Source organism: Syngnathus typhle, linkage group LG7, assembly GCF_033458585.1.
Source record: "Syngnathus typhle isolate RoL2023-S1 ecotype Sweden linkage group LG7, RoL_Styp_1.0, whole genome shotgun sequence".
Taxonomy (NCBI): Eukaryota; Metazoa; Chordata; class Actinopteri; order Syngnathiformes; family Syngnathidae; genus Syngnathus; species Syngnathus typhle.
In genome coordinates this window covers 12,812,557-12,825,800 of record NC_083744.1, presented here as the reverse complement: position 1 = coordinate 12,825,800, position 13,244 = coordinate 12,812,557, and the positions used below count along the sequence as shown (strand labels likewise).

Genomic DNA, 13,244 nt, shown 5'->3' with positions numbered 1-13,244 from the left:
GTAGCCTCAAAATGAGGGAGGTGAAAGCAGGGAGAGTGAACGCATCATCTCTGATTCTCCAGAGTTGTAGACGGAATGAAAGGGCCCGTTTCTGTGTGGCGAGGTGTTGTGTTACACAGCTCAGGTAGTCATTTCACAGGAGCCTTTGATCAACAGACAGGAACAGCCACTGCCCAGACACATTCACACACATCACACGGGCAAATATCCAGAGTTTGCAAACACACACCAGATTAGGTCGATGACTGTCCAGATTTGAAAGCCACTTATTATGAATAGTTTATTTAGTCTGAAGCTCATGGGAATTCTCACTAACGACTTGGTGTATCTAGATCCGAGGACGCGGGACATTCATGGAGACCCGGATGAGGCAGACGAAGATGGGGACGAGCAACGTCTGCCACGCAGTGGTGGGAAAGAGGAAGATGAAGGGCAGGAAGAGGATGGGGTGTTGCAGTGGAGCGGTCCAGGTGAGAAGAGCCCCACACGTTCTCGTTGCGTTGAGTTCAGTATCACTCTTAATGTCCTTGACAGTGACCTTGGCATTCTCTGTTGTTCATGTCATTGGTCCTAAAATGTGCAACTTTGAAGATCTCTTGGACAAGAAGTTTGAAGGCAATGAAATGATCACATTCAAATGATGGTGTAAATATTTGTGCCATCCCACGGTGGCGCCACTGTGCTTTCCTGAATCCTGCCCTCTGTCCCATCATTAGTTCTCCGCTTATAAAACCATAAAAAGGATCATGTGATTGCCTTCCTGCTTCATCTCCAAGTTCAAAAGATGTTTGAATGAACATATGAAAATATGCTTGTCGTAAAAAAAAAAAAAGCATTTCTGCTTCATCCCTTTTGTGGATACTTTTAATATATCAACTGTCAGAAAGGAAATCAATGTAAACAAAAAATACACCTTATTGCTAGGGTCACTAATCTATCTGACAAAATGGTTTCTCACTTGTTGCGTCTCACCTTAAAATTATCCATCTGAAGCAGCCATGACAGTTCACAATCCACACACGTCTTGTGTATTTGCTTTGGATCATGGAGACACGCAGGGAATGTAAACTTTAATCAGCATTTGACAGAAAAATGAGGAGAAAATAGGTTTCCCATGTCCTTTTGGTTGTCCTACCTTGTCCCTTCTATCGTTGTGAATACAACAGGGATGCAAATGTATTCAACTCATAAACAACAACAGAAAACAGACACACAGAGCTCGAAGGAGATAACACGAAAAATACCTTTCTTATCGAGGTTTGTTTATTTTGCTCTTTCTTTTGTCTTCAATGAGTTAAACAGTGCACAAAGATTAGCACACCATTTCTCACTAGTTCCTTTTCAAGCTGTGTTTGCATGTTTGAGCATGTGCGTGTGAGTGTGTGTGTGTGCGTGCGCGTATGTTTTAATTCCTCCAGTGGGGAGGAGAGGATGTGTTCATTATCGTCCTGTCCCAGCCTTGTCCTTTTAACAGTAATTGGAGCGATATTAATTGCTGCGTGGTGGCTGGTTGATGGTAGCACCATGATGCTGTACTGATATGGTCATTCGTGTTTTTTTTTTTTTTTTACCCCCCAACACACACACACTCCTCCACGCAAACTAACTGGCGGCTGAGCGAGGTGGTGGAGTGGGGGAGAGAAAGGGAGATAGCCCCTCTATCAGCTCCGGAGCAGGCGCTGTCTTTATCAGGAGCACGATTGGCAAAAAGGAAACTTTGACCAGTCTGAATTTTTCTCTTATCGTCAAGCCTCCCCTTCCTCCATCGCTCCATTCATCCATCCATCCACCTTCTCCTCCTCTGGTCTCTCCATCACTGGCTGGCCAACAACCCGTCTTTCCTTCGCTGCTCCTTTTCTTCTCTTCCTCTCATCTGGCCCGTCATTGTGGATAAGTGCCACCAGCCAATTGTACCCTTGTCCATACAAAATGCTCATCATGTATCAGACACTTCCCATAAGCGCATGAGAGAGAAAGTGTGTATTGGCTAGAATGGAAGTAAACAGGGTTTTATCTCCCCTGGGAGTGTTGGCATTCCACTCGTTTCTCACTCTTGTTGATTGTAGACACTGGCTTTAGGGACGAGAAGTTCCTAGTGTTTAATCTTATGGTGGTTTGCCGTTTACTCTGTGTCGAGTCGCTCGGGAGTGTCGACATTAACAACTTTTAATGCGCTGTCACAATGTTTATTGCCCGTTAACTTATTAATAACTACTAATGTGAACATTATAGAGTTGGATCTACTCTCCTCTCGACACCGGTTGACCTCTGGAGGGTATTTTTTTCCCCAAATGGAAATTGAGTCATTGCCATTTTATGTCATATTTTAAACCACAAGTGCATGAACGCAACTGTGTTGACTGCAAAGTAACAAAAGTGGTGAGGGGAGAGGATTCGCTTTTCGACAATCTTCGCTGTCATGTAAATGTCGAGAAAACTGCGAACATTTTCGTGTTAAACGAATGATTCTTTACTCAATAATTCTGTGGTTGACCTGCAGAAGGAGTTAATTGTATTTGCGTGTCAGCTAAGGCGCCGCATAGAAAGACTAAAATGGACGTCCGACTGAATTATACTGAATTCCATTATATCAAAATACAAACCGTACAATTTACGAAGCATTCCACTTTCGAAGTTCCACTTGAAGGTTCCACTTGAAGGCACTGAACAACAAATGTCCTTTTATTGCAGTCACTATTTCTAAGGAAGGGCATTTTCTAATAAAGTGTTCCAATGCACTGAAATGCAATCATATACAGATTGGCGAGTTAAAACAGTTGTTTTTCCTCGTTCGCTTTTTTTTTTTTTTTTTTTTTTTTGCTCTCTTTTTACACTGTCACACAGACTCCCATTCCTTATTTGGCATCCACCTAAGGTTTGTGTGTTTTCCCCACATCCTTCGTGCATCAATTCAGTTTATTTTAACGTGCGGGGATTCTTGAATAGCAATCTTGTATTTGCCCTTTCTACTGTAACCTTATGATGTCTCTTAATTTATCTGCCATTGCCAGTGCTCAGGGACATTTTTAATTTCTTTATAATTAATGATCTCCTTTTGTTACATACAAATATTATTTGATCACTGGAAAGCCTTTTTCATTCAATATGTTCGACACTGTTGTTTGTGGTACTCTAAACTGCTTATATTAATTTTAGACTGTGGTCAACAATTTTCTTTTCATGATTACTTGCTGCAGAGTGAGAAACAAGACAATGACTTAGTGGCCTCTGCCGATATAATAAAATAGATAAATTAAAGTAGTGATAATTCAGAATGGATTAGTGAGTCCAGCAATTTTCACTTCTCGGATGTGTACTCTATTGTGAAACAATCAAGATGACATCTGCCTGCTGCAGCAGCACTGTGTGTGTATCTGCGCGTGTGTGTTCTCGTGCCATTTTGATTGCGCACTGGCAGCGAGGTGCCTTAAGAAAGGTCTAGGTGGGAGCCGTTTCCTATCAGGAATGATATGATTTGCTAAAGCTGCCATTTTTAATCTACAGTTTGTCCATATTGCATGATATGCAAAATAAATGATGAAGTGAAGGGGGGGGGGGGAAACTATCTTTCGAATGACCTTGCAGGCTTGACGGTTCGATATTTTCTCCCTCGCAGCTTTAACTTCTTGATATGCAAATGGTGTCACAGTAATCCCTTGTGGTTTGCTAGCTGGCTGCCTGGCAGTCTCCCCACTTGCTCGCCTTCTAACGCCATTGTCAGTGGCCAAAGACAATCTCCATCGAAACTGTAAAATTGCTTCATGTCCTTACTATACAATTGCAAGCTGATGAACAACACAGTGATGAATGATCAAATTCATAAGCTCTCATAAAAACGATAACCTTGATGTCTGTGGTACAAACCTGTGAGGTCAAACTGCTATTCCTAGTTTCCGCTTGTCATTATAGATTTGAATATGAGAAGCCATCGTCATTCATGGAGCAAATCTACACCGCTGACGAAACGTACATTTGCACAATTTCACAAAATAAAATATTACTCAGCTGCAGAGCTAAAGCTAAGTACAGCTTTTATGACTATTTGTTGCCAAGACAACCATAGGCAACGTTTAGGGTTGATTACTTGTTGAGCCTTGCAAAATGCAAAGTGCACCCGAGCCCCGATAAACGGTGCGAGCTTTATTTCGTTTCGGCAGCACTTCATCACCCAAGCCGTCAAATTCATTGAAAATGCAGTGAATGTGCTCACAGACACATTTCAGGCAATAGATTAATTTTTTTGTATGTTTTTGCACTTGATGACACCCATTTATTGATATACAGTAGATTTTCCGTGGTACTTTCCCTTTAAACGGACAGGTGAGGTGAAGGTGAAGGAGCGTGGCCCTTATAGAAACAGTGAGGAATAAAGAATATTGAGTTTAGAGCGCAGAGATAATGAGGGGTTTAAATGGGTGAGGGATTAAAGATCAATGAGAGGCACAGATGAGGGGTGAGAGATTTAAGAGGGCCAATTCAGATAGCGAAATTAGAGGTGAACGATGGGAAGTGGCTCGGGTTCAGAGTTGGAAGGCTGAGGGAGATATCATTTGTCTCGATGCTGCTGTTAAAGGAAGTACCTTAAGTAGATCACATTTCAGCTTGGCTGTCAATTTAATATTCTCTTTTATCATAGCCATCCTCGAAATGGGAAATTTTTGTAGAGTTGGAACGAACAGATGAAGGACCATTTTAAGATTGATTTAAAGATATATATTTTTAAATAGATATACTTCTTCTTGGTTCATCTTCCTTTTGTTTTCAAGTATTTTTGTGGAAGGACCAAAACTCAAGTATACTGGAAAAGAGTGCAGTTCCAGAATAACCGTGAGCTGCATAAGAGTTGAGCTGACCCACATCCATCCATCTCTTGCAAACGTGGAGGTTACTGGGCTCCGACTGTCTCCTTGCACCATATCTCCAACCAGCAGACTCACTTGCATCTCAGGTGAAGGGTAGCACTCTGGTAGCTGTCAATTTGAGATGTCAGTCGAAATGGCACAGGATGCTGATTGGCTGTCACACCACCAGAGGGCTTGTCTTGTCAGTATGGGTCATACTTGAAGGAGATTGGGAAGTTTGGCTTGGCAAAATTGTCAGTAAGTTTCCCCTTCAAGATTGAAAACCCACAATGGCTACTTCTGTGATTTGAAATGGACACAAGTTAAATACAAATCTACTGAAATTAATAAGGTACCTGCCAACACGTTCAGAACTGTTTATGAACTAATTTGATTGAAGCAATTGCCTCAAAATGATGGCAGAAATATTGAACGTAAAATCTCAATGATGACAACTTCCTTCATAGTCCAAAACCTCGCTCTTTAAATAGTCTTAGAAATACGGATGCAATGTGTGTTTAAGATCAATTGGGATCAATGTAAAATACTTAGAATTAGTGGTTTTGAAGCTGGTCGAAAAGCTTTAGATTTTAAAAGGGATTTTAAAGTTACAGTGAGGTCAGGATTAAGACTGATATGAACTTTGATCTTCTTTGCGACATTTGTAAACTATTGTTGTTATTGCCCTTATTTTTTGTTGTCAAATGTCAATGTTTGGTAAAAGAAAGGTTGGCAGGAAAATATTTCGTCAAGGTTTCCAACTTACCATCATTATCATCAGTATCAGTTTTGTCCATGACTATGTTGTTTAATAATTCATTTGAACTAGAAAAAAAGGCAATGCAATATTATCATTCGTATATTTTCTTTCATCAGTTTGAAAACATTTCAGTGACCAATGCAGACTTTCTTTCTTTTTTTAATTCTGCAATTCAAATGAATAGATTATTTAATCAAATCCTTTCTTTATTTTTTTGTACATGTTCTGGACATCTGGATTGATATCAGTGTCGTACTGCCCTGTGAGAACGTATGCACGAGAGGTCTTAGTGGATTTATCACACTTACTTATCGCCGATGTTCTTGTTTTCAAAGTAGTTGAGACTAAAGAAAGCACAGGTGCTCGTTGCAGCCAAGCAGTAATCTACAGTCGGCACATCCAGATGGTATTTTGGCCTTGAACAAATGTTCATAATACATAGTGGTAAATGCTTCGTGGAGTCTTTGAGGAAATCTTCCATGTTCCCGTGATCTTAACATCATTTTGTGACCAGAAACCCCATTTCTGATCCTTTTGAATTGAGGTTAATTGTTTTCTTGATACTTAATTGCAAATAAAGTTCTTAGCCACACAACCCTCAATTATTGCCATAAGATCTAGTCATCTTAAAATTGATATAAAATATTTCATTTTCCAAAGCTCCTCTCCAGTCGAGTCACAGGTGAACTGTTGCCTAACTCAGCTTACTATGGGTGAGAAGCGAGGTATTAACTGGACTGGTCGACATCCAATCACACGGCCATGTAGAAAATTCTATGTTTGACTTTTCATTCAGTTTACACCATAGACATGCATAAGAGAAAATCGAGTCTTTCTGGTCAAAGTTCATTTGTGGTCATTTCAGCTGTATTCCTCTTGGCTGCAGCCCATGCCTTTCCTGATATGACTGACAAATGGTGCTCTCTTCTCTCCAACATCTCTCTCTAGCCTGTCTGTGAGGTGTCACTCACCTCATCCTTTCCCAAGACACAATTTGCTCATCATCTTTGATGTTTCTGTGGCATCCAGAGAGCAGAGGGACCTACGAACTTTATATCATCGCAACCCTCAGTTGCGGCCCTTTAAATTAACAAGTGAAGCTCCTCTAGCATAAGATTATTTATATATTTTATTTTATATAAAAAATCATTTACTATTATGGGTGATGGGCATTCATTTTTTTTTTTTTTTTTTACAAATTTCAAATCGATTAATATAATTCAGTGATTCAAACAATGTGAATAAATCAATGAATATCAAACCAGTACAAATGAAAAACAATTGCAGCGAAGATATCCGCCTGGCTAACAAAGACACGCGCGAGGCGTTGAAGAGCGAGGAGATTGTGCCGCAGTGGCATAACTACTTGGCCCCATACTTGCCTTTGCTCTGTCAGTCAATCAAATACAAATCAGCATTTAAAATTCCACATGACCTACCCAACCAGAGGTGCGAACGATTCAGTAATAAGGCAAGATGATGTGATTTTGAAATGATATATTCTATACGTTCTTGTTTTCAAATGTATTACTTTTGTAGGCAAAAACATTCAATAGCTGTAAGGGGTGCAGCCTATACAAACGGTTGCTGCTCTATATGAATCAATCTCACTGAAGATTGGCGGGTCAATGCCTTCAAAGAATAATTGCAATAATCATCCAAACTCTAAAATCTTCTCCTCTTCAAAATCAAAACTTCTGAGCCACCATTAAAGCACTAGAGGCTTTTGTCCACAGTATCTTTGCACTCTTTCTAGATATGAACACGGTCTGTCTTTAAGGGTCCCTCTTATGTTGTCTTCGTTTGTTCTTTCTTCCCTTTCTGGTTGCTTCTATTTAATTGTTGAACCTCTAAATGACCCTGAGCATGTCTGTCACTCTTTAACTTTTCTATGTTTCCTTTCCTGACCGCTGCTGATACTGGTTTGATTGAAACATCCTTTTTCATTGAATGCCAGAAGGAGTTTTTAAAGCAGACATGAATTAATTATCAGAGTCACATAGCATACAATTAATTTGGTGGCTTTGCCTCAATCTTTTTCCCCCCCTCGTTCTGTCTGTACTTGGAGAATGTCAAGTAACATTTTCTAATTAATTTATGTGATTATCAGGGATAGTTTCTAGAAGGTCGTCACTTTCAATTTATGACAGGCTACAGCTGAACAAAAAGGGATGGCTGATGAAAATGGAGGCCAGGGTGTGATTTAGCGACTGGCTGAAATCCTAAAACACACGCTTGGAGGGATTTACATTGTCTTGGTCTCTCCGATTCAAAGTTTCACAGCTGATTTACTCTTCACCCAAGTCACAAGAGTGACGCTACTTGAAAGAGCCTATTAGCATTTCTGACTCTGTAACAATGACATTATTAACGGGTTTGAAGAGAAAAGGTTCAAAGACGACATCACGGACTCAGGGCTAGCAACTCGGAAAAGTGGGCTGAAAAGATGGACATTCATGCTGCAAATTACGAGCATCTGTTATCAGCAAGCTGGCAGCTATCTTCGGGCGAGAGGTGGGGTACACTCTTCCAGAAACCCTTTCACACCTATGGCTAATTTAGATTCTCCAATTCATCTAAGAAGCAGGATTTGGGGACGTGGGGCAGATACACATAGATTATTTTCTTCAAACAATATCACATACGTAAATAGAACATTTAGTCTGTTCACGAGTCTGTCTTTTTGAGTTTTGTTAGGGTTAAGTGTGTGTGCGTGTGCTATGTAATTGCCCATACTACAGCGCTTACTGTTGATCAAGACAGATATTGCCGTCTGAACTAATTGGCTCGGCCGTGCAGTTAATTTATAAACTGAAGGTGAAGTTATTTTTGGCATCCATACGTCATGTCATTAAATGATGATACTTTATATTATAATGATTGGATGGATGGATTATAATTAGGGGCATAAAAAGAAAAAATGCTTTGAACTGGCAAACCTTTTTTTTTTTTAAGTGTGAGTGCATTGAATCAAACCGTATCTAATCGATCCACTTTGGACTATATCGACGTCGATATTAAATTGTCTTTTATTGGAGAGCGATATCTTGGAAGGAAATGGAACTTTTACAGTACTAATAAATGAATTCCAGCGTATGTAAAGTTACAACACAAAAATTAATTTCGTCAAACCCTCTTAAACCGAGCCAAAAAGAATGTCAAAAGAGTTGAACCGAAGCAAATCGCTCCACTTTAAAATCAAGCGGTCTTTAAATCATTTCACAACCCACATATCGAAAACCGTATCGAATCGTCTTTTGTGGATTTGTGGAGTACTAATTGTAATCAATCTTCCAGTACCAGACTATTGTACGGATTGACAATCCAATTACATTTCCTTAATTTTGACCTAAATTAAGCGTGACTCTTTCCCTTCGACACTGAAATAGCCTACTGTGGAGTCCTTCATTTTGAGTTTCTGGGATATAGTGTATGTTAAAGTCTGTATCCAATGGCACACAAGTAACAAGCTTACATATTGGTAAGAACATACTAAAACATGCCAGCACATCTTTCATCAACAGATTTCAAATGTGATATTGTGGTTGATAATGGGATTTTCTTCCCACGCCATCTCATGGCCCACACAAGGTCAAAGAATAGTTGTTGTTGTTGCTGCTGTTAAACAACATCTCACCAGCAGTTGATATGAACACAACTGCTTAATGTCAGTGGCAGCAAGGTAACTTGGTCCATCTTCACTTCCTCTTCTGAATAAAAATGCTTTTAGTTTTCTTTGCCCCTTTCATTTTATCTTTCTTTGCATATTTGTGAATTTGCATGTTTGCTTCTTGCTCTTTTCTGGTAGTGTATGTATTTTGTAGATAAAAGTTCAGCAGTGCAGTTAAGAGAAATTAGTTGGGTAAACAGTGGTAAATGTCAATGATAAAGTTCTGTTGAAGCTCATCTGATTAGCGAGGCTACGCAGGTGTCTTATCTTGACTGTGCAACAGAGGGTAAAATGGAAATGATTGCGTGGTCCTGAGCGGTAGATGCCTATCCCAGAAATGCGGATCTGCCACTGAGCTCATCCTGCTGGACTCTCGGCTGCAACGTGGAAGATCGTGATGAGAGAATAACGAGGAGAAAACGAAAAGCGATTAGACCTTTCTTGTTTTTTCGGGTGATGCTCTTTTATAGAACAAAATTGCCATGAGAGTTAGAACTAATACAAACATCATGTATTTGAATACTTTTGTAAGCTTTAAAATCCTCTTTTAGGGGTGTTAAGTGGTGTCATGGGAATTCACTATAGTACCATTTTGAAACCACAATTGATGGATTTTCTTTGCTCCTGCAAAATGTTTTTTTCCTCTCCTCATTTTCAAAAATATTTCTGAAATGGCTGATTTATGTGCTCTTCACTTTTTTGCAACACGATTTTGTTTAACGTGGCAAAATGTTCCTTCGTGACAAATAGAATTGGACTATGTTAACCCATACCCAATCAACATCCCACCCCCTCCCTTTGGAACCAGACCTGGAGGTCGGGCTCAATGGTGAGTGCCTGGTGGTTGAGCCCTGTACACATGAGGCCTGTCCTGGCACAGTCGAGAAAGGCAATGTTTCCAAGGGCTCACCAAATGTGGGGGAGGCATGGGGGTTGGATGCAATTTGACCTGGGTGGTGGCCAAAATTTGGAACCTTGGCTCTAGGCGTGCGGAATGTCATCCTTCTGGTAAGGAAGGAGCCTTGGAGGAAGGAGGAAGTTGGCATGCTAAATTGAGATTCTGGCCAGATATACTTGGGCTCAGCTTTTTATACATATTGTTAACTATATTTATCTAACTTGAGCTTCTCAGAATTGCAAGCGGACTGTTGAGTTCAGGACAAACTGACAGTAGCAGGCATAATGAAAATGTTAATGCTATTTCTTTGTCTAAATTGACCTCATTACTATATTAATTTCTTAGTGTGAGTGTAAGAAAACGAGAGAGAAGGACGGGTCAGGATTTTTCTGTGAAAATCCACATAGTTTAACCCAAAACTATTAGCGAGGGGTCGGAGCAGCACCTTGATAAAGATTTCCTGTCGTAGCGTGTCAAAAAATCAATAGCTCTGCCGTGATCTTCTCATTTGATATCAACAATAGTCCTTTGTAATCAATTAGCTGGAATAGAGGAAAAAATCAGTGTGGGGTAGCTCCTTTGTGAGACTCATTACTTTGTAAGCTGTCATTTAGTAAAGACGTGTATCGTGAGATAGACTTGCAAAGCTTTCAGTGTCTTTTTTGGTCATCTGCATTTGACAGAGTGGTTGGTCAAAGCATATTGGCTAATATTCAATTAAAAAGATGAGAGTTAATGTTAGTATAAAAACAGAATTTGTCCCAATTTACTCTCACACTAACATGTTTCAGAAGGAAATGAAATGTTCATTTACAGGCCTCTTAAGATGGAAATAGTTTTAGCCTTTGGGTAAGACTGCAGTTTCTATTTCTACACAGAGTCATGGACAGTTTCCACACATAGTAGTAGATAAGTAGTAAATTGCATTCCATTTGCAAGTTGCTTTTTTTTTTTTGCAGTCGTTCATTGAACTTTTCTTGAAAGAATTCACTTATATACAAGTGCCGAAATCATTTGGATCAAATTTGATAATGTCTCGTTGCTGACGTACTGTACTTTCCTTGGAAACACCAATAATAAGTTATAAAAACTTACTGGGGTTCTTATAATTTTTTCAAAAGATGATGATAATAATCAATTTAACGATTGAGTCAGATAGATTGTATATATGTATAAGATAATATCCTTACATCATTTTTTATTATTATTGGATAAATTCACACTGGAAATTCCTATTTGGAGTAAAATATTTCAGTCACAGTGAGAGAAGTTACTGACATGATTTTAAACAATTCCAACGTATAATTTGGAACTAGCCGTTCATGAATCTTTCAAACATACAGTGACTCTGTAAGTCATCATCATCATCATCCCCTAACAAAGATGGAATGGTTAACGTTAATAACAACAAAAATAATGCAAAGGTGCTGCTCAGGAAGTCCACTGAAGATCCCATCTTCCAGGATTTCCTTCACACAATGGTAATGTCCCCAGCTCTTTCCAACCCCCAAATCATAGTTAATCGCGTCATTTGTTTAAATTAATAGCAGACTGATTGTTTTATTGTGTTGGCTCAGCTCAGACCTGGTTGCTACAGTGGCTGCCGGAGCATCCATATTGATAACGCCGTGCATGTACGTGGGTGTGTGTGTGCGAGATGTTTTTTTTTTTACATTGTAGCAGAGCTGTTTTATATTGATAACAAGCCCATGCTGTCTTGTGTGTCTGTTCTTTTTTTTTTGAATGGGTCATCAAGCAATGACAGAGTAATAGTGTGTCAGCTGCGCACAGTTTGTGTACCGTTTATGGGGATAGTATCATACAGTGCAGTGAGGGTAGCATGCAGTCATATTGATAAGGACTGTCAGGTTATTGCTCAGGTCTATGGTGAGCAAAGGGGGTAATTAAAAGGGATTAAGATTTTTGCAGGCCTCATGGTATCCCAGCAAACACAGTAAACCTGTTGGGATTAGCAAAACGTAGTCATTAGTGGAGGTGTTCAAACCATCCGCAAAGATTCTTTCATTAAGCGGACCTCCCTGACAGGGACATAATCTACATTTGATTATGCTGCTTTAATTAACCTACTTGGTTCCATCATTTGCATTTATTTATTAACTATGTACATTGACTTGTGGTTTAATCATCTGAACAATGATAACAGTGATTCTTAATATGAAATACAGAAAAGTTTTTTTTTTTAATTATTCTGCAGGATTGTAGCCTTTTGGGGGCTTTGTTGGCATTGGCTTAGATCGAATCTCCTGGTCATATGTGCCATCAAATCTTCAACATTTCTATTTTTGTCCTTAGAATTGTCTGCATCAAATTTATAATCTTGATTTTTTTTTTTAAGTAACAGAGGTGGGGACTTCAATTCATATATTTATTTAAATGTGGAAAAATAGAAGAACACATTTAGTGAAGAAGTGATTTCAAGTTATGGTTTTTTTTTCATCTTCTGATTGGTTAGTAATGTCTGACCTTTAAACTAGGGACATGGTTGAACAGAGCGCTTCTTTGTGGAGCACAGATTTCTAAGAAAACATTATTTCAATTTATATTGATACCAAGAGTCTCATATCATCTGGAGAAAATGTATTAATACTGTGTATCATAAAAACACAATACTGCCCTACAGCTCTTACTGGATATTTGATTTTCTTGATCCTTGTTAAACTATGAGTAAATATCTGAACTCACTGACTGTTTTTCTTTAAAAAAATTCTACCTTTAAACATCAAATAGAACCAGTTGACTTCAAGTTTGTTCATTTTAAAACAATTTCCCATTAGAAATAATATTAAGGTCATTTTTTTTGTTCTAGACAAATTTAAAGCTTTTTAAATTGTGCCGGTACTAATTGTTAACATTTCAGTACAAAGGGATGTTAGCCAACTTTTTCAACAATTTTTTAGATATTGCTGGAATTAATAAGTTGTCCGTGTGTCTTTCAGCTAAGTTATATTTTGAACCAAATAAATAGTAAAATATGAAATAAAATGTTGACGTCACTCTTGATATCGCGCAGAATTTGGCCTTTGTATTCCAAGAAGTATTTGGTTGTACTTCAAA

General features: G+C 38.9%; 1 protein-coding gene across 1 annotated transcript in view; it reads left to right on the top strand.

Annotated features, from left to right (window-relative positions):
- Positions 1 to 13,244, top strand: part of zfpm1 (zinc finger protein, FOG family member 1) — a 67,935-nt gene that overhangs the window by 35,473 nt on the left and 19,218 nt on the right. Inside the window, exon 3 of the mRNA XM_061283846.1 lies at positions 333 to 470. Within this exon, the coding sequence (XP_061139830.1) occupies positions 333 to 470 (138 nt within the window). The remainder of the gene's footprint in view (positions 1 to 332; positions 471 to 13,244) is intronic.